At 38.9% G+C, this 21,618-nt stretch overlaps 1 protein-coding gene across 2 annotated transcripts in view; it reads right to left on the bottom strand.

Annotated features, from left to right (window-relative positions):
* Sdhaf3 (succinate dehydrogenase complex assembly factor 3) overlaps positions 1-14,416 on the bottom strand; it is a 44,073-nt gene extending 29,657 nt beyond the window's left edge. The window contains exon 1 of one of the 2 annotated variants that reach the window (XM_050162277.1): positions 14,177-14,416. In XM_050162277.1, the coding sequence (XP_050018234.1) occupies positions 14,177-14,350 (174 nt within the window). In that variant the 5' untranslated portion in view covers positions 14,351-14,416. The remainder of the gene's footprint in view (positions 1-14,176) is intronic. The other variant, XM_050162278.1, reaches the window with a different exon arrangement.
* Positions 14,417-21,618: the final 7,202 nt, after the last annotated feature.

Here is a 21,618-nt window from a genome sequence, read left to right as displayed (position 1 = left end):
TAAATGTTTAGTACACTTAAATACACAAAAGAGGCTGATACCAAAACATTTCTATTGAGAATTGATCCTGAGCTTCTCTGCCTGTCTCAGTAATCTCATGGAAGTCAATTTTTATCAATCGTAAAATGTACCTTCAAAATGACTGCAGGCAATTTTAAGCAATTTGAAAAAAAAACGATATTGCAAAATGTATATTCTTCAAGAGGAAAAAAGGAATAGCATTCTAGAAATAGCTAAAAGAACAGAGGTGTGGTCTATGAATATTTTATATTTTTGCAATGATCATGTAATCATAAATTTTACCATAAAGTACCCAGTTATATTTTCATAACTTAAAATTTTACTTTCAGTAACAGTTTTCCTAAATAATTACATTACAGTTCTCGCAACAAAGCCCAGTTTTCTAAGTCAGCTGACAGGTATTTCAAATGTGTGTAAATGAGATTTTTGTGCTTGTTTCATTCCCTATGTGCATCCTAACTTGACAACAAATTATGCAGAAATAAATGATGGAAGAGGGAGACAGAAGACAGGTCAAAGGTAGAGTGAAGGGGTGGGAAGGCAGTTATGACAGCAGTTGGGGGCCTGGGTGAGAATGGCCCCATAGGCTCACAGACTGAAATGCTTGGTCATCAGGGGGGCACTATTTGAGAGGATTAGGAGGTGTGGCTTTGTTGGAGGAACTGTGTCCCTGGGAGTGGGCTGGAGTCTCTCTGCCTGTAGATCAGGATCTAGCTCTCAGCTACTTCTCCAGCACCACACCTGCCTGCATACCACCATGCTCCTGCCATGAAGATAATGGACTAATCCTCTAGAGCAATAAGCAAGGCCCCAATTAAATGCTTCTTTTCTAAGAGTTGCCTTGGTCATGGTGTCTCTTCGCAGCAATAGAACACTTGCTAAGACAGGAGGTGAATATGTTCAAAACACATTGTATGAAATCCTCCAAGAATAAAAATACTGTTAAAAAAAGAAAAGACACCCATCCCCTTGACCCTGCCAGCTGTGGTGGGCAAGGGAACTGACCCCTGCCCCTTACCAGCTACAGCACTCTGGAAAGAGGACCCTGTGACTCACCTGGGCAGCACAGTAGAGCTGACCCTCTTGGCGGAGGTGTGGGGGAGTCAGCCCCACCGCTGAGCATGGGAAAGCTGTCCCCATTCCTTATCTTCCATGTGGCAGCATAGGTGGGGGAGACATGAGCCCCCATCAATGCCCAAGGCAGGTGGAAGAGCTGGCCCTGATGTCAGAAGAGCAGGAGAGCTGTCCCTGCCCCACGTCAGCTGCAGCGCTCAGGAGGGTGAGCCCTACACGTCACCTGGGCACCACAGGAGAGCTGGCCCTGAAGGTGTAGTTGTGGGAGAATCAACCCTGAGGACAAGAAAGTGGGAAAACTGGCCCCCAACGTGCTCATCGGTGCAAGGGTGAATCAGCCAGGCAGTGCTGGAGAGCTCACCCTAGGTCATCGTATCTGTCTGAACGCCACACCCAACAATCTGCCGTGCCCAGGTATAAGCTGCATGTGTACTCTTCAAATTTTCATGGAAGATATATTTTGTTCTAAAAACATGACAAACATCAACTCCAATACAATTTGCACTTGATGTTTATTACCCGCTGACTGGAAACAGAAGACAGAGCTGAAGCAGAAGAAATGGGTGCGGGACTCACGGCTCTTACTGTTTTTCAGTGTCCAGCACCCAACTGCCTGCACCTCCACCTTCAGGGCATCTGACACCCCTTCTAGCCACCAAAAGTATCTGTACGCTCATGCACATACACACAATAAGACAAACAAAACCCTATCTTGTTAGGGTTTGTTTTTCTTGTATTATTAATCAATTATTAATGTATGTACATGTGTGTTATTAATTCATGCACACGTTCTTGTGTGTGTGTGTGTGTGTGTGTTCTCTGTGGATGTAAGCTCAAGCACAGTCTGTCTGACCTGACCACAAGGGCCTTGGTCGGTCTACAGAGCAACTCTGCCAGCCTTTTTTTAGTATTTTTGTTGTTGTTTGTTTTTTACTACACACAGTCAGTAGTGTCTAGGGGGTACCTCAAACACAGTGGGCATTTATATAAAAATACATTGACTGAATTAACTTCTTCAATTAAGACCAGGAAAATATAAGGAAGATTTCTGACAGCAGTGCAAGAAAAAGAAAGGAAAAATCAACGTAGTAATGAAACCATAAAATGACTAAGCAAAATTCTAGGTAACTTAACACTACAGATCACATTGAACCAATTACTCATTTTTAAAATAAAATCATTTCACACATTACACATTTATCTAACAGATATCAAGTAACTCTCCTCATGCTATTCCAGGGGTACTCATGAACCCTTCAAAATGGATTAAAATTAAATAGAAGACATAGAAAAAGCAACTTTATTTCAAAGTCAGTAAATATACATAAGCTATGTAAAGAGAAATAGCATATCGTAAATAATTAATGAATATTAATACTTGAAATAGGGTAGATAAATATTACAAATTAAAACCAAGTTTTCTGACTGCCTGGCTGTTTTTCTATACAAAAGGATTTTCTGCCACCGTGTGGAAGGTTGTGAAATTACACATAATTTAAAAACTACTTTAACTAGTTTATTCCCAGGTTCAAATATATCTAAATCCAGTTATAAACTACTTCAAAGCAAATGTTAAATCCTATGTAAACCTGTATACAGGATCCATCTCTCTTCTTTCTGAATAAAATTGTGTTTTATTTATAATAAGGATTTTATTTCTAATAAGGATAGATACTATATGACTAACACTCAATTTCAGGTTTTACCCATATTACATTTTTTGGGGGTGGCGTGGTTAATACAGGGTATCTGTGTAACACCTCTGGCTGTCCTGGAACTTGCTTTGTAGACGGCTGACCTCGAACTCAGGTTACAGGCGTGCTCCACTACCACCACCTGGCTTCCATATTATTCTTTAAATACTGTTATCTCTCCCTACATCAGGCACTTAAAATACTAAATTAGATAAAAGAAAAGTAATACTATACTACTCAAACTTACCCTGAATAATCAGGAAACTCAGATCTCTGGTACCATTTTTTAAATTTGGTTTATTTATTTTACTTTATGTGTATGAGTGTTCTGCCTATATGTATGTGTATATACATATGCACCATCCATGTTTCTGGTGCCCTCAAATATCAGAAGCATCATATTTGCTGGAACTAGAGTTACAGATAGTTGCCAGCCTCCATGTGGGTGTGAGAATTGAAACTGGTTCCCCTGAAAGATCAACCAACCTGGAAGATGGCTCTTAACCACGAAGCCAACCCCCTCCCCACACGAGTTCTTTAAAGATCAAATATGTATTCATTTCCACACAGCAAGAGACTAAACACTGACCAATCCAGGAGTTGAAGTATTTGGGGAAAGCTCAGTATTGTGTAAAACATAACTCATGTTCTCAAGTCTTGATATAAATTCTCGATCTTTATAAATGCTATAGTAAACAGAACTGATTAGTTAGCTTTTGTGCAACTGGGGACATTAGCATAGTCACTGGCTTTTTTCCTAAGGGAAGAAAGTTTTTTTGCTGAATCTGTGTTGTAAATAAAAATACATCCCTAGTAATTTTACAGCACGAACTGAAGGAAGTCGCTGTTCTTGTCCTCAAGGAGCTACCGTATACTAATGACAAAGTGCGCACATCTACAAGACAGTGCCGGAAGCAGTAAAGACCAGATGAAAGCAGGCTTTTAGGAAATCAGAAGAAGACACCTGACTGTCAGTGGAAGACGTAAAAAAGACAGCATAAAATCATGGGACTAGGGCGCTTCTGAAACCATTTTGGACTCAAACTATAGAGAAAAATCTAACCATTTAGGCCGAGTGAATTGTGAGGAACAAAACTACTGGGTCAATTACAGAGCAAGAATCTCAACTGAATAACTAACCACAGAGTCTATGACAGCAAGTACTCATCGACAGGAGGGAAAGGTACTCCAGGGTCAAGAGGTCAGTAGGAAAACAGAAACCAGTTTTTTAAAAGGCAGTAACATGATCAAAGTCACACTTTTTGACAGGCAAAAGAGAGTATTGCAAGATCACTTCCAAACTTACCACACACATTTGGAGGTACAGCAACTGGGGTGAGAACAACAGATCGGAATTCTGAGATCATAAAAAGGGGTCACAGGATTCCACAACTCGTTGGATATGGGAGAGAAACACGAGTAACAAAATTACATAATCTGTTTTCCTTGCAGGACCCTCGAATCTCTTCTGTCATCCCCACTTTCTTACTAACCCTCTTCCTACTCCACATGAGCGCCAAAGTCACCAATATTCACTAGACACCGTCCGCAGGGCCCAAGCAACTAGCATCAAGATAGCAAATACTATCTTATTTGATTCTTAACCTTAGATGTCGTATTGACAGAACACTGTGGCTTGGAACAGTCTAATTGTCCAACAACAAACACTCAGTGACTACCTGTTAACAAAGGTCAAATAATCACTGATCTTGGGCTCATGAGAATATTTTCATAGCATTCAGGTATAAGGGAATGGAGTTAAAATAATGTGGTGTGTCTCAATTACCAAATGTCAAATCTTCACTTGTTCTTGTCATCAAACAGAAATTAAGTTTCCTTCTTTCTAGTCACATCTATCAGCACTTGTAGACGCACCCTCGTTAAAACACAATTGATACATGCAAATGAATCTACACAAATAAACAAAGTATGGGTTGATTATTCACTTAAAAATGATGTACAAAAGAACTTGCTTAAATAATAAGTATGCCAGTATATCTAAAGCAGTTCTATTTTCCATAAAAATATATAATCAACTTTTCAGAAATATACCAGTATATATTATTTACACGAATATCAAGCTTCAAAAACCCCTACTAGTCTGTGCAAAGGTAGCAGGGGAAACAAATAGATTAAATACAATGCCTGAAAAAGACATAGAAATATATATTTAGGATAGTTTGAGCTACACTCACATGACTATACTCATAACCATCATCCTACAAAATTCATCCTTAAAAATATAGTCAAGGAGTACCAAAGAGTGGAGTCAATGTCGAAAGGTGACCCTGTGCAAGGAAATACAGAAAAAAGAAACCCAGGCAGCAAGGAGTGAATTGTAACACTGGGCTTGGCTTGAGCATACATGAGACCAAGAAGCCCTCCTCCACAGTGACACATTACCTCCAACAAGGCTACAGCTACTCCAACAAGGCCAGACCTCCTAAAGTGCCACTCCCTATGGGCCAAAGGTTCAAACCTGTGATTATATTAAGGCCATACCTACCAAACCACTACATTCTCTGGCCCCCATAGGTTTGTAACCATACCATAACGGAAAATGCATTTAGTCCAATTCCAAAAGCTCCCATAGTCTATCACAGTCTCAACAATGTTTAAAAGTTCAAAGTCTCTTTTGAGATTCACACAATATCTCAACAGCAATCCTCTATAAAATCAAATCAGACACTTCCAACATATGATGGCATAGGATATACATTACCATCCAAAATGGAAAAAAGGGAGGATAGTAAGTTACTGGATCAAAGCAAGATCTCAAACCAGATGGGAAACCTCCAAGCTCTGTATCTCCATGTCTGATGTCAAAACGTTCTCCAGATCTCCAACTCCTTTAAGCGTTGTTGACTGCAATACACTTCTTTCTCTTGGGTTGGTTTCACTCTATTAGCAGCTTTCCGTGGCAGGTATCCCATGAGCCTGGCATCTCCAATACGTCGTCATCTCCAAGGCAATTCAGGCTTCAACTTTACAGCTTCACACAATGGACTCTACACTTCCATACAGGGACATCCTTGACACATACCTGGCCTCAGCAGCTTTTCTTAGTCACAGAGGGAGATTCCATGATCCCTTTCTTCTATGATTGACTCTAAAACCAGAACCACTTGGCCAAAGCTGACGAGTTCTGCTGCTTGCTAGGGCTGAAACATGGTCCCCTTGCTCAATTACATCCTCACAAAATTTCTGTTTTCCATGGTTTCCTTCACTGCCTAAGCTTGACCGGCTTGGAACTTACTCTGTAGAACAGGCTCACCCTGAACTCAGAGACCTGCATGTCTTTGTCTCCTGGGTGTAGGGATTAAATATGTGAACACCTGGACCTCAGTTGTTCATTAATTTATTTTCATAAGCTTAGATGGATAGGGGTCTTGCCCTATGGTGATCACTCCCTTTATTCTATTTCTTAATCTGCTTATCCCCTTGAACACAGGACTTAGCTCCACTCCACATCCTGGTGCCCCTTTCTTCCTCAAGTTGTATATTTTGTACTTTTCCTTGCTCAGCATGTGCCTTTTCATAGATCTTCTTAAGAGTGACTACAAATGATCACATGACAAAGTTTATACTAGGCTATTTGAGATTTCCTCTGCCAATACAATTAATCCAAAAACTCTTCACTTTAGCCTCAGGCAGACTGTTAGAACAAGGGCAAAAAGCAGCTACATTCTTTACCAAAACATCACATATTAAATTCTTCCCTGCTGAAACTTCTTCAGACAGGCTCCAACAGTTCAAATCACTCTCAGCACACCACTGTCTTCCATGCTCCTACTACTATGGCCCACTAAGCAGTACTTAAAGCATTCCACTGCTTTCCTAACATGTTTCCCCAAAACATGGTCAGGTCTATTACAGCAAAACTCTAGTTCCTGGTAACAACTTCTATCATAGCTGGGGGTTTCTAATGCTGTTTAAAGATATCATAACCATGGCAACCCTCATATAGGAAAATATTTCATTGGCACTGGCTTACAATTTTAGATATTTAGTTCACTATCATCGTGGTGAGAAACATGGCAGCATGCGGACACGCTGGAGAAGGAGCTAAAAATCTACATCTAAGAGCTTTTTTGCAGGCAGCAGGGAGTGAATTGCAACACTGCACATGGCTTAAGCACATATGGTCCACAGTGACAAACTTCCTCCAACAAAGTAACACCTAGTCCAACAAGGCCATTGCCCCCCATAGGGCCACTTCTCATGGGCCAAGCATTCAAACACATTGAGTCTATGGGGCCCTAGATATTTAAACTACCACAACAGCTATGCCTAGATAAACAATCCAAATTTGATGATCTAGAAATGATGTATTTTGGACCAACCAACTAATGTGAGACGAGAAGAATTATGAGGACCCCAAATCATCACTTTTGGCTTCTTCCTGTTCTTTTCAGGGTTCTATCCTAAGAACAAGTTCCCAGTCCCTCGCATTTCCGACAGAAAGCTAGCAATACGAATGACAAGGGAAAGCAGGTTTACAATAATAAAGAGGTGAGGTTGTAAAAGAATTGTGACAAGGACACAGCTGCTGCAAGCATGGATGATGATGAAGAGGGGGGTTCTGCAAAAAGGATGGCTACAGTAGCCTGAAAACTATAACAATAATGAAGAGAAGACAAAAAGAAAGGTCTAAGGAAGTAGTTACAAAGAAATAAAACTGAATTACCTGTTTCCACGGAAGTCTACAGAGTAAACCCTTTGATAATATGTTTCTGCTCACCTTAACTATATAATTAAAGAAGTGCTCTAGACACCAGCAATTTGAATAAAATGTACCATATGTTATGAGCACCCTGAACTACACTCAAAGATGCTCATCTTTCCAAACATTTCAGAGTAAGCAGTTCTGGCACTGGGTAGCTTTCTCTCAGCCTCCCAGAGGCACTGGGAGACTAGCACAAGGCCCCTTCAAAATAGCACTGACCACTGTCACTGCCTCCATGTTCCGAAGTTCCCACTGCAGTGTTTGTATCCTCAGCTAAAGGAGGGAACTGCATCTGTGTATCTGCAGCTTGTCAAATGAGTAAGAGACACAACAAACTCTCTAGGCTGTGCTGGATCAGGGTCACTAAACAAGATGGCTCTTAGAGAGCTCACAGCTCAGACTGAGCTAGAGAAGTGTTCTTGTCACTCACATGACCACGGTAGCTGTTTGTGGAGTTATGTGCCAGCTATACGTCTACCACCAAATGAGTTCTGTATACAAAGGCAGTAACAAAGTATATGCATTTTTTTATTATGGGGAAAGTTTTTAAGCAAACTATAGACCTGCTCACGGGTAACAAACTGAAGTGTCACTGCAGTAAAGTCCTGAAAGATCTAGCACTTTAAAATCAATCCAAATAAAGCATAAACACTCCAGTGTTTTAGAACACAGAAAAGCAAAGCATACCTTTCCCTTAGACATGACTCTATTACAGTGATTCAGGAGCAAAGAAGAGCAAAAACTTGTAAACAAGGCAAATATGATCCCCCCTTGGGAAATAAGCTAATTAAATCTGCACACAAGGAGAATAAGCTGAGTCTCTGAGGCCCAGAAGGTGAGTTAATCAGTTTAATCTATTAACAGATATAGCAATAATGTCAAGCCAAAGAGGGTAACATTAAACAGGACGGAGAGAAAACAATGTTATGAGTCCACTCTGTCTAGGAAAAAGCGAGCAATGAAGCAGCAGGAGCCTTTTCTGCTGCAGATGCAATGAGGCCTGCCGAAAACATTCCTCTGCCCAATCCACTTCTTACTTTAAGGTCACGTTCACTAGGAACAAAAAAAGGCAAAGAAATCAAAAAAAAAAAAAAATGCTTTTGGATTTGGCAGTCAATTCTGACATAATTGAACATGAAGTCTTCATTTACTGCACTTAATGTGAATAGTCAATTTATTTTTCAGCAAACATAATGAATTTGATTACAGGTAACATGTACCATCTCAAATCCCAATGGGATATTTTGTAATATTCACTGTAGACTCCTTATTAGTCTTTAGAAAATCTAGAATAATTTTTTGCTCTGAGATACAACTGAGAAATGGTCCTCTGGAAGTGAAGGCAAATATTCTGACTTCTAGAAAAAGACATCTCTTCACTAGTCCCCAACAGAAAGAGCCAATTGACAGACAATAAGGTTTATATTTCATTATTGTATAAGTTTAATTGGCAGGAGTCTGAAACCAACAATCTGAAGTCTCTGAGTATCTTGGTAAAGTCCAATCCAGAACACAAGATCATTACTGGGCCTGATAACCAGATCTCAGGGGTGGTATATGCCCACCTCAAGTCTCTTCCTTAAGCGTACTACCAGCTTCCGAGCCACAAAGGAGGCACATTAACACGTCTTTACAAGACAAAACAAATATTAACGAACCTCCCATTCGGCCTCATTCTTAGCCTACAAAATGTTTTAAAAGTAAAAAGCTAAATACAATACAGTACAATTATTAAGTAGCAACTTAGTTTTTTACCAAATTAAGTTACTGAAAGATCATAGAATATTTAAATACTATCAATACATTCTAAATACTTATTCTGATTAGATAAAGAGTAAAACATTTTAATTTGAAGCTACATGTATCTAGAATTCCATTTCATTTAAAAAATTCAGCAGGAAAATATAGAACTGTGCAGGTGACATCAATATTTTACAAAAATATGAAAACTCCAAGATTAGCATACAAAATCAAGAAGACAAAGGCAAGAAATCTTTATAAAGTACTGGTATTTAATTCTTTGAATGTGCCTGACTCAAGGGGTTAGTGAAACAGAGAACTGGTTACAAAATTATTGAGTGTATTTGACTGCATTTTAAAGTAACATTTTCTTAAATGTTGCTTTAAAGTAACATGTTTACTAAAGAAACGTGATATATGGAGATAATCTGGAAAATCTGAAATTCAGAGAAAACACTAAAAGCACCCTTCATTTTATCAGCCAGATAACAATTGCTCACATCTAACACCATGGGCAGTTGACATTCATTCTAAAACCCTTTCCAAAGCTGCCTTCTAACCCACTCATCATACTGCTACATAAGAATTATTTTCTACTATTGGGCAGCTACACTGCTTTCAATGCCTCACTAGTACTATATCTAAGCAATATAACAATTTACGTTATTCATATGTAAATCAAAAAAAGGTCTGTTAAGACTCCCTTTTGCCCATCCTTGTTTTGTTTTGTTTTGCAAGTCAGGGTTTCTCTGTGTAGCCCTGACTGTCCTGGAAAAGCTCTGTAGGCCAGGCTGACCTGGAGCTCAGAGATTAGCTTACCCCAGCCTTTGCATTCCTTATGGTGTGAGCCACCACTGCTTTATACAAAGTCACAGAAATCCTGAGGGCTGGGATTAAAGGTATGTACAGTTACCACCGAGCCCATCTCTTAAATTTAAACTATTAGTGCTTTTCTACCAAAATAAATAAGCTTTTTAAAATATTAATTAAAATATTATTTTTTTCTTTTTTGTGATTCAACCATATTATATTAAATTTAACTATTTTCCATTTGCCTTTTAAACATTTTTAAACTCAAGAGTTATGAAATTTTATGTTAAATTTGATTGTATTCTAAAATATATTTTATTATCAATTCTTTGCTTTAAAAAAAAGTCATCAAAGTTAACAGAGATGAAAGAAAAAACAAAACATGAGACTGCCTGTGTAGAGTATAGACTAGATTACACCATTTGATTAAACAATTAACATATTTCATGATACAATTGTATAAGAAGAAAAAGCACTCCTGGTTTGCCATTAATTTCAAGGGCAAAATATATGTTATTTTCTATTGAGACAACAGAGGTCTAAAAAAAAATTTTTTTAATTTTTTTTTGGGGGGGTTGGTTTTTCGAGACAGGGTTTCTCTGTGTATCTATGGCTATCCTGTAACTCACTCTGTAGACCAGGCTGGCCTCGAACTCACAGAGATCCACCTGCCACGGTCTCCCTGAGTGCTGGGAATAAAGGCATGTGCTACCACCACACATGACTTAAAAAATATAACTTACATGACATCACTATCCTATAAATCATCATCATTCAATAAACCACCACACATAAAGAGGCTGCCATGAGTAACATGCAGAAAAAAACAGAGACATACCCAAGCAACCCACAGTAATTCATTCCTTTTCTCCAGCAAGCTAAAAAACAAACTACAAGACTGATATTCAAAAGCAACCACCTAAAATCTTTGTAGGATAGTCCTTTACACTGTGTAAATATGTTCACTGTGATTGGTTAAATTAAGAAGATACTGGTCAACAGCTGGGCAGGATAAAGTTAGGGGAGAGCCAAACAGAATGCTGGGAAGAAGGGCAGAGGCAGAGGAGTTATAAGCAAATGCAGAGTGAAGTAAGAGGGACATGCTGCACTGAGAAAAGATAATAAGTCACGTAGCAAAGCATAGATAGACATAAATGGGTTAATTAAAGTTGTAAGAGTTAGCTAGTAATAGGTCTGAGCTATTGGTCAAGCATTTATAATTAATATTAAGACTGTGTGGTTACTTGGCAGCAGCTTGTGGGACAGAAAGTTCTTCTAACAGGTCTTCAAATTAGGTGAGGCAGGAAATTACTAAAAATAGCAAAATGCAATCAATTCTAATTATACTAAGTTAAACAAAGTTTAAATATACATGGCATGCAATTTAGCCATTTCTTTTTACTTTATGATCCATTTAAAAGTCACACAAAAATAATACCTCAGATGAGTTACAAAGGTTACATGCACTCTTGATTGTAAAATACTGGGTTTAAATTTCTACTGATTCATCAACTACAGGACTTCCCCCCCCCCACACACACACACACATACACAGACACAAACACACAGGCACACACCCCATAGAACACTTTTTCTTCATTCCAAAAAATATGTAAAACTAGTATACCAGTGGAGAAGATGAGCCATTTTGACCCTACAAAAGCATTTCAACTAATGCATTCTGAAGGAATATTGGGAACAGAAAATTAGCAATTGAACACAATCACAGCATATAGCCATGAATGCTGAATTAGGAAAGTTTAAGAAGAAACAGGACACTTGTGTAGCCTCAGATTCTTCATCCAAATATTTAGTAATTTAACTCACAGTTTGGGATTCCAAGACCATGGCACTAGCAACTACCTGGCACTGGTGGAAGTCTTTTGACTGGTGTGGTGCGGGTGTATGTAAGAGGGAATGATCATACAGCACGTGGCTAGACAGGAAGTAAGAAAGATTCATGCATGAGGTTGTGTGTGTGTGTGTGTGTGTGTGTGTCTGTGTCTGTGTAACTAGAGAATGAACTCAGGACTTGGCTTGTTGACAGAGTTTCTGTCCCTCCAGGTCACATACCAGGTAAGTAAGTACTCTACCACTGAACTACACCCCAGCCTCTTCTGGTCTTATTTTGAAATGAGGTCTTGCTAAACTACATGGGCTGGCCTTAACCTTTCAACTCTTTTGCCCTTCACCCTGGGTAGACAGGATTACAAGCACTCAGTCACCATACTGAGCACAGGCTGCTGTTTTTCTTTGTTTTTTTGTTTTGTTTTTTCAACATAAATACTGGCTCCAACAGGAATTTCCAGTATTTCTGAACCTACATCAGTCTTTGCCATTATTGATGCCCAGTGAGCTTATGGGCTCACCCTGGCTTGCACCTCTTAAAACTTCTACTCACTCTCAACATGCCACACTGGGGATCAAACTGTCAGCACTCTATGAACTTCTCAGATCCATAAGCTTTCCCTAAACCACAGCATCACTTCAATCAAAGGATCATCACAGTACCACGATATATACTCTTTGCATAATGTGCTGAGGATAGTGCACCTCATTATAATCTTTCAAAACTGCACAGCATTAATCTAATCATGAGTAAGGAACAGAGAGACCCAAATCGATACATTCCTCTAAGTAACAGCAAAGTATTTTTCAAAAACGTGTCAAATGAGGAAACACGGAACAGTTGGCAACAAGCTACAGCAGATTAAAGAGGGGAAAAAAATGCCTAAATGCAGAGTGGAATCCAGTCCCGACCCTGAAACAGAGTAGGGGTATTTTTGAAAGCCATGGTACACTGTGAGTAAGCCCTGCAGTTAAGAGTTCCCCAGCAATGTTAATTTCTATATTTTGATTAATGTCTTGGTTATATATGTGAGTCTAAACTACTTTAAAATGTTTTTGAATATTTTATTTAAATAAAACAATGAAATTGCTGCCATCAAGCCTCCTATGATGATGAACACATTTTCCCAGTTATCTTGTACACTTTCCTTCAGCTTTTTGTCAACTTTTTCTAAGTACTACTGTTTCCTACATTTTCCTTAAACATTCCAAGTTCTTAAACTTTTGGACTTCTCCATGGAGACTCCTTTCTTCTCAACACAGATAGTCTTCTTGTCTGGCCTCAAAGTAACTCAAAGATACAAACACCTTAATATATTATAGCTTCAATATACTAGCACAGCATAGTGGTGAATGTCTTTAATCCCACCACTCAGGAGGCAGAGGCAATCTCTGAGTTCCAGGCCAGTCTGCTCTACAAAGCAAGTTTCAGGCCAACCAGGGCTACACAGAGAAACCTGTGAATAATGAAATAATAAATAAACTAGCTGAGATGCTTACTGTGACACTGTTATTTCACACACAAGACTGGAGGAATAGAAAAATTAATTCGTGTAACATTTACTAAATGTTGAGGCCTGAATTTAAAACTAGGTTTTCTGACTCGAAGACTAAATACATATGTAAAGAAAGTGCTTTGCATTTAAAAAGATTAAACCTCCCCAGGGCCAGAAAACCAAATTACATCTAATAAGCCAAGACTTTTAAGAAAATTCTAAATTTCTCTCTTTAAAAATGTTAACTCCCGCCAGCATTTTCCCCTTCCCCAAGTGTAATCTTTAAGTCTTTCTATGTTTATCTAATTGACCTGTCAAGTAATAAACTTACTAAGGCCCTAAAATTACAAATTAACAAACGGTAGAAACAAGCCTCTTTAGTCTGAAAGCTAAGTAAAGGCATGAAGTACATTGCACGGGCTGTCACGCACAAACCAAAAGGACAGCAGCCGGCGAACTTGGAGTGCTTGACAGTGGGTGCTGTAGTAAATTCTGAGACACCCCACCTTCATCAACACCTGGTAACCTCAGACTCTCAGAGTTGACCTGAACACCGGGGGAACTGCACGTGGCCAAGCAGAGAGCCTGTGGGTTCGCGACGGACTTGGGGGAAGCGCTGCTTGACCAGTTTTAGGCTGTTTAATTCAAACACCCTGTTCGGCCGTGCACGGACACCGGGAGCTGTTAGGAAGCCGGTCTTTGAACTGAATACCACAGAGGAAGCCCAGGAGTCTGGGTTAAGGGGGCGGGGAGGGGGCATCACTTGCCTCCCATTCCTGCAAGAAGCGCTGGGCCTCGCCAGAACCAACAGTCTTATGTCTCCTAAACTCGTCCTTCACGTACTGATCGCCCAAGGCTTTGAGGTCCGGGGGCAGAGCCCGGTGGAGCTGCAAGATCCGCTTATACAAGACTCGGACTCGAGAAACGTGCCTGCCCGGCATCGCGCCGCGCCCGCTCGACCTGCCGCGCCTGCGCAGAACGGTCCCCCGGCTCTGCCCCTTTGGGAAGTCACCTGCAGCAGCGGAAAAAGACGCGCGACCTTCATCCGGTTTGGTCCCTCATCGAAGCATGTCCTTCCGGAAGCCCGAATTTTGGTGCCCACAGAAAAGCGCCCTGTCCCTCTCTGCTAGAGGCGTGGCTTTTGAGTAGTCACTGCAATTTCTTGATAGAGTCCCTAGAGTGACGCTATTAAGTTCAAAGTCTTGAGTGAGTACGTTGTTTTAACTTTCAGAGCTAACTCACCGTCGTTTCCGTTCCTCTTTCTTATTAAAGCTTTGAAAAACACTTCATCAAAATCCGTCTCCTCCAAAAAGCTTTCCTTGGTTAATCCAAACCGTTGGAGGCTTCTGGGCGTTTTCCTGGGAGCGAGGTAAGGATCAAACTGCATTCATCGCCCCCTCCAACAGCCCACCCCCTTGACACAGTGCAAACTACTACAAACATAGCTTCTCCCGGGTAACTAACACAACGGAGCCCTAGTTAGTGCAGGCAGGTCAAGCAGGCTGTGGAAGAATCACGAGAAGTGTTTTAAGTGTATTTCCACCGCCACGACAATGGGAGTTCTTATTAAATAGTGTGAGATGAATACCAGGAATCTAGACTTCCACAAGTCCTAGCTTGTGTAGAGATGATAAGAAAATTTTAACTTTTCTGGAGCCAATAACTCCTTATTTTTTCATTCCCATTATATTTTTAATCCTCCAGCAAATCCTAATGGCTCCACCACAAAAGTCATGTAGAACTCAAACATTATTTCCACCGCATCCTGTACCATAATCATCTTTACTGGATAGCTTCCTTATCTGTGTTCCTGCCTCTGACCACGTTGAACTTCAGTTATGGTCTACCTAGGTGTAAGTTAGATAGTGTCATTCCTCTCCTTGACAGATCCTGAATGGCATTCCATTCGTGTAAAACCCAAAGTCTCTCTACCTCTGAGAATTTAAATGTTCTGTTTATTCATTCCCTAGTTTGTCAGTTCCGGTCATATTGGCCTTGGGGTTCTTTATTTATCTTGAAAAGGCCAGGCACACTCCCAACCGCTCCTGACGAACATTTGCTTGTAGCTTTCTCTTATATGATCCTCTTAGTTACTTTGCTCAGACCTCTCCTAACAGCCTTGCTTGAGACTATAACATAACCAAGCCACATTTCTCATGCTATTCCTGTCTTTTTCTTCTCCATAATATTTGGTACACAGAATTTACATAGTGACTTGTTCTTGTTTCTCACTAGAATACTCAAGGAAGGCATTTTTTCAGGAGGGGTGTTGCCCACTGGTGTATATCTGCTCTAGACCTAAAATAAGCATACAGTAAATATTGGTTGCATTGATGCCTGAGTTTAATCAATGCTGTTGAGCACCTCAGGGATTGAATGCAGGTAAAACATGAGTGTAAGAACTTGGTGTCTTTCACAGATACTGGATTTCTGTCTGTGTAACAACCATGAAATCCAAAAAGACAATAGCCTCAGAGATTTTGCTCATTTCCAGGCCTCACTGTGGTGTCTCACAAATAGGAAGTACTCCAATATTTATTACTTTGAGTAGAGTTTTTACTTTTACTTAACTTTAAAGAAAACATTTAACTGAACGAATATAGAATGTTTTAATGGATTTAATTTGGTATTTTGACAAACCATATTAATGGCAAGGGTTGAAGAGCAATGCGATTATTTCATTCTAGGAAATTTTCTAACCATATTCCATTAATATCCCTGTGAATTGAAAATTTGGTTTCTTATTCTAGTTTACATTCTTTTTCTGGTTTTCCTTCAGGTTAAACTGCAGCTATAATAAATAATTCTTTCAGAGCCAAAGCTCTTTATAAAAATGTGGGAAAACATTCTCTCAGTGAACGAATAAATGAATTGATTCATCCTCAAGGGAGTAGGAAGATCCACAAAGCACTGGCAAATCAATGACCAGAAATGGAGGTGATCAGCCAGAAAGATTCTATGACAGTGGTTTTTAACCTTCCTAATGCTGCAACCCTTTAATACAGTTCCTCATGTTGTGCAGACCCCTAACCATAAACTTATTTTGTTGCTGCTTCATAACTGTCATTTTGCTACTGTTGTGATTTGAGATTCCCCTGTGTACACTATTGGTTAATTAAAAAATAAAAAAGCTGCTTTGGCCTATAAAATGGCAGAAGAGAGCTAGGCAGGGAAAACTAAACTGAATTCTGGAAGAAAGAAGGCAAAATCAGTGAGACACCATAGAGATGCTGCAGGAGACAGACATAGGAGACAGATGCAGGACAGAACCTTACCAGTAGGCCACAACCACATGGCAATACATAGGTTAATAGAAATGGGTTAATTTAAGATATCAGAGCTAGAAATATGCATAAGCAAATAGACTGAGCAGTGTTTGGTATAATACAGTTTCTGTGTAGTTATTTTGGTTCTGGGCAGCCAAGAACAAACAAACAGTACAGTCTCCACCAACAGATTAGTGTGCTAGGACAGATTAGTCCAACGTAGGACTGATACCATCCACGTAAAACTTGAAAAAGCTTGAAAAGGAATTCTAGACAAAAAAGAATAGAGTTAAAAACAGCTTCTTGGTGCCCAACATTTTTTTTTCCTGATGGGCTCTGATAGCTGGCTATGAGCAGGGCACCATGGCTCCTTTAAGAGAGGTCTTCCTGATTTAGCATTAGCTGAAAAAAAAAATGTGCAGTAGCTTCGTGGTTCACCAGGACAAATGGCTTTAACTCTCTGGGGAGGTCCAGTTATGGAACAATTGAATGGGTTTTTGTGAGCAGAGTGCTACAACTTGCTTATTGGCAACATAGACTTGCTATGTGCCAGAAAATAGTGCTGTGAGCATGGCTTACACTGAGTGGACCTCTGCCATATTAGACTGGACAGAGCCAAAAGGTAAAGCACCCTTAGTTCTAGCCTGGCCGCTTAGCAAGCATTTTAAGAAACAGCTCTGGACAAAAAAGGATTTCAGATACACAGTAGGGCAGATTCAGACATAAAAGACCTCTAAATAAGGCACAGTGTGTTTTAAAAATGTACATAGGCCTGAGAGAAGAAAAGAGTATAGAGAGTTTTTTAAAAGTTTATCATTTTAAAACAATAAAACAAAGTCTTTAAAGAGACAGTGAAAGTAATAAAAAAAAAGAGTACAGACAGCATAGATTAAAGGAGTAAAGAAAAATAAGGCACATAAAGATAGAAAATACACAGAGATTATTAGTATTATTGTGTTTTCTTTGAATATTTTGGAATATTTTGACTGTGAATGAACTAAGTACAGAAAGATATTTCATTGTATGGGCTGTTAAGCAAAACCAACATAAATATTTTAAAGGTATCTTGACTTTAAAATTTAAGTCTAATAATATATTGCTTTGGAAAAGAGGTTCTACTTTTGTTTCCACAGAGGATGAGAACCTGTGGATTCCTCCCAGGCTAATGTGGTTTGTTGGACCATGACTACCTGAAAGATTTTTATGAACCCCCAAAAAGAAAATACTTCACCCAGCAAAAAGCAGGAAGCAGTTTGAAGAGAACTACACCGAAATTTCTAAATACTGTTTATAAATGTTTGTTTACATTTAAAGGGTGATATGCTATAGAGATGGATACTTTGCTTTGGTATGGATCTTGGTTTATTGATACAAATGTAAGATCAATTATGTTTTATATATATGTTTATACATATGTATATATATATATTTCTGCTCTTGATTAAGGTAGTGTGTTTGTGCAGCTCATTTAAAAATGTAATGTATAATTAAGAAATGTAATAGATAGTCATCTATAACAATCAAGCTTGTTGTCATGTTTGTTAGCTTTTCTAGATATATAGAGATATATTTCAGTTAGGTAATTTTCAAATCTTTCAAAGACCTATGGAATATGTCATTTAAAATGTTTTAAGAACTTAGGACTTTTCATGACAATGAGACACATCTGCTCCTGTCAGTACTGATCTATTTCAAGAGGATGATGGACATCGAATAGGCTCCTTATTGAGTTTAATAGCCACTTGGGAAGGAAACTGTTCTTGCCTGGACTGCTTGATGTTATGCTGTATGAACTGGACATGCAGGACCCACAGAAAAATGACTGATGAAGTTGTCTAAAGAAGTTGAGACAGTCCTTCAGGGTTCCTGCTTCATGAAAGAGTCTGCCAGATCAGGCGTTCTGCAGCACACAGGAGAAAGTGACTGACAGACTGCCAATATAGGCGAAACTGTCTTTGAAATTTCCTTTTTCATGGAAAAGTCTGCTGGATACTGTGGACCTGTAGATGAAGATTGGATGCCCCAGTGTTACAGAAAAAGATTGAATGACTGCCTAGGCAGTGAGATGTCTCTGTCAATTCTAGAGTTTTGGAAGTTGCTTAGAATGTACTTCCTGTTTACTTAGGTAATATTATATCCTTCTGGAGTCTTTGATGAAGTTGAAGAATAGATAGTTATAGTTTTCCTTGTTATAATAAAAGATAAAGTAGATATAAATATTGTAACTGTAATTCTTGCTTGATACCTGTTTTGTTATATGTAATTTTACTATGTTAAAGTTAAAACTTTCCTTTTTAATTTAGACAGAAAAGGGGAGGTGATGTGATTCCCCTCTGTATATCATTGGTTAATAAAAAGGCTACTTCAGCATATGATAGGGCAGAGTAGCACTAAGCATGGAAAACTAAACTGAATTCTGGGAGAAAAAAAGGTGGAATCAGTGAGACGCCATGGAGCTGCTACAGAAGACAGACACGGGAGACAGATGCTGAATGGAACTTTACTGGTCAACCACATGGCGATACACAGATTAATATAAATGGGTCAACTTAAGATATCAGAGCCAGCTATAAATATGGATAAGCTAGTAGGCTGAGCGGTGTTTTAAATAATACAGTTTCTGTGTGGTTATTTCAGGTCTGGGCAACTGGAAACGAACAAGCAGTCTCTGCCTATAGTAATGTAAATATATGATATGCAGGATATCTGACATAAAATCCCTGTGGGTGTCTGGACCCACAGGTTAAGAACTACTGTTCTAAGACAAGGTGGTATAGTTAAACCTTAATAAAAGGAATCAAGCTGTAAGAATGAGTGTAATGACAGATAAACTCTTTTTCGCAATGAGTGAGACAGTGCAGTATTTTAAGAATGAAACTTTCTCTGACCATTCAACTAAGCTTTCCTCTTGTGGTCAAAGAACCCACAAATGGAAGATAAGATTTGAGTTGAATTCCTGGCTGTTAATCCAGATTACTACACTTCATTTTCACCACAAGAGGAAAATTATAATTGGAAGGGCATGGAAAGAGTAAGATTTATATAGATCAGCTCCCACAAAGTAGAGCTGAAAGAGACAGGTAGAAATGGTATTTGACAAGCAGAGAGGAGTGTTAACCGAAAAAAGATAAATGGTGAACAAGGGGAAAACAAGTGGAAAAAACAGAAAGAGAATATCTGCCTGGGGCAAGCTGCATTGATCCTCTGTGGCATACTCCGGTCTTTATATTAAAATGTAGAAAATAAGCCTTATTATCAAATAATATTAAAAAACATTTTCAGGGCTGGAGAGATGGTTCAGCAGTTAAGAGCACTTGCTGCTCGTGCAGAGGACCTGCTCTTAGTTCCTTGCACTCATGTAGCAGTTCACAACCATCTGTAACTGCCATTCCAGGGCATCTGACTCTCCTAGCATCCCTGAGCACCTGTCCTACACATAGTGCACAGATTTGCATACAGGCCAACACTCAAACACATAAAACAAAAGTGGAGCAGTACTTTATCCTGTACTAGGGTTTGAATTCAGGGCCTCCTATTGAGAAAGCACTCTTCAACAGAGCTACATTTCTTCTCCATTTTAAAAAGTGTTATATTCTGAAACAAGTTTTCACTAAGTTACCCTGGCCAGGTCTTCCATCCTCTGCAGATTGCAGTCTGACCTTGAACATCGGCCTCCATCTCATAAATAATTGGGGTCACAGGTGTGTGGCTAGTGGCAGCTAAATCTTTCACCCAATGGTTTTCATGAACTTAAAGGCAGAGAGATGATGCAGGCTGGTCTAACCACAGTGGTTACTAATAACCACCTCATTCAACACCAGAAGTATTCCTCCCTTCCTACCTTGAATGCTGTTTGTCACCACATTGAGGTGACAGATATACAAAGAAATGAATTCTTAGATATTTTTACTTGGTATCTAAATATTTCTAGATATTTAAGGGCAATAATGAGGAAGTAAATAAAATTTCAAGTTAATCATGAAGTTCAAAGAATGAAAGAAACAAATTCATGAGAAATCTGTTCTATGACCTTGGTGGTGGCAGCACATGCCTTTAATCCCACCAATAGGGAGGCAGAGGCAGGTGGATCTCCAGGTTTGAGGACAGCTTGGTCTACATAACAAGTTCTAGGATGGCCAGGACTACACAGAGAAACCCTGTCTCGAAAAAAAAAATCTGTTCTATGAAAATAAATTTAGACAATAGTCTGTTCAGTATATTCCTGGATATCTAAACATGTTACATAAAAAATAGCAAAGAGAACTGCATGCAATTATATCTGGATTGAAAGACTCTTAATCTGTAAGAGATGTTTTTGAAATATTTGAAATTATTTATTAACTAGGGTGAGAAAATAAGCCAAAACTCTGGATAAATTTTATTTTTAGTAATTGAATACCATGTGATAAGCTCTGTTGATGAAATGGTCTTTTCACAGATGTTTATAAAAAATGGATAAGTTTAATACACATTCCTGATAATAATAATTTTTAATGGAAATAGTGGATTCTGTAGCACAAATATTAGTGTCTTAGTTAATAGGATAGCACCTGACAGGCAAGATTTTGTACAAAGAGGAATGAAAAAATAAGGTCTTTGCTTTTTTAATTGTGCAAAAAGCGATAAACTAAAAGATTTTTTTAAGTTTCCAATGAAGATAAAAGGGGTGAGAGAGAAAGCAATGAAAACGAGATGTTTCTGAGTTTATACTTTAATTTTTACTTTTTAAGAGTAAAAAATGTTTTTATTAAAATAAAATTTTTGTTTATTTATTTTTGGCTTTTCAAAACAGGGTTTCTCTTTGTAGCCCTGGATATACTAGAACTCACTACTTAGACCAGGCTGGCCTTGAACTCAGAGATTCAGAAATTTTGTTCTGAAGTTTTTCATTTACACCTGTTTTCTTCTCACCCAAAATTGATTTTGGAAGATGAAAATAGGTT

The sequence above is a fragment of the Alexandromys fortis genome, unplaced genomic scaffold (assembly GCF_014885135.2).
Source record: "Alexandromys fortis isolate MF-2015 unplaced genomic scaffold, M_Fortis_MF-2015_v1.1 scaffold_110, whole genome shotgun sequence".
In the NCBI taxonomy this organism is placed as follows: Eukaryota; Metazoa; Chordata; class Mammalia; order Rodentia; family Cricetidae; genus Alexandromys; species Alexandromys fortis.
The sequence above is the reverse complement of the archived record's forward strand: the minus strand, read 5'-3'. Positions and strand labels throughout refer to the sequence as shown.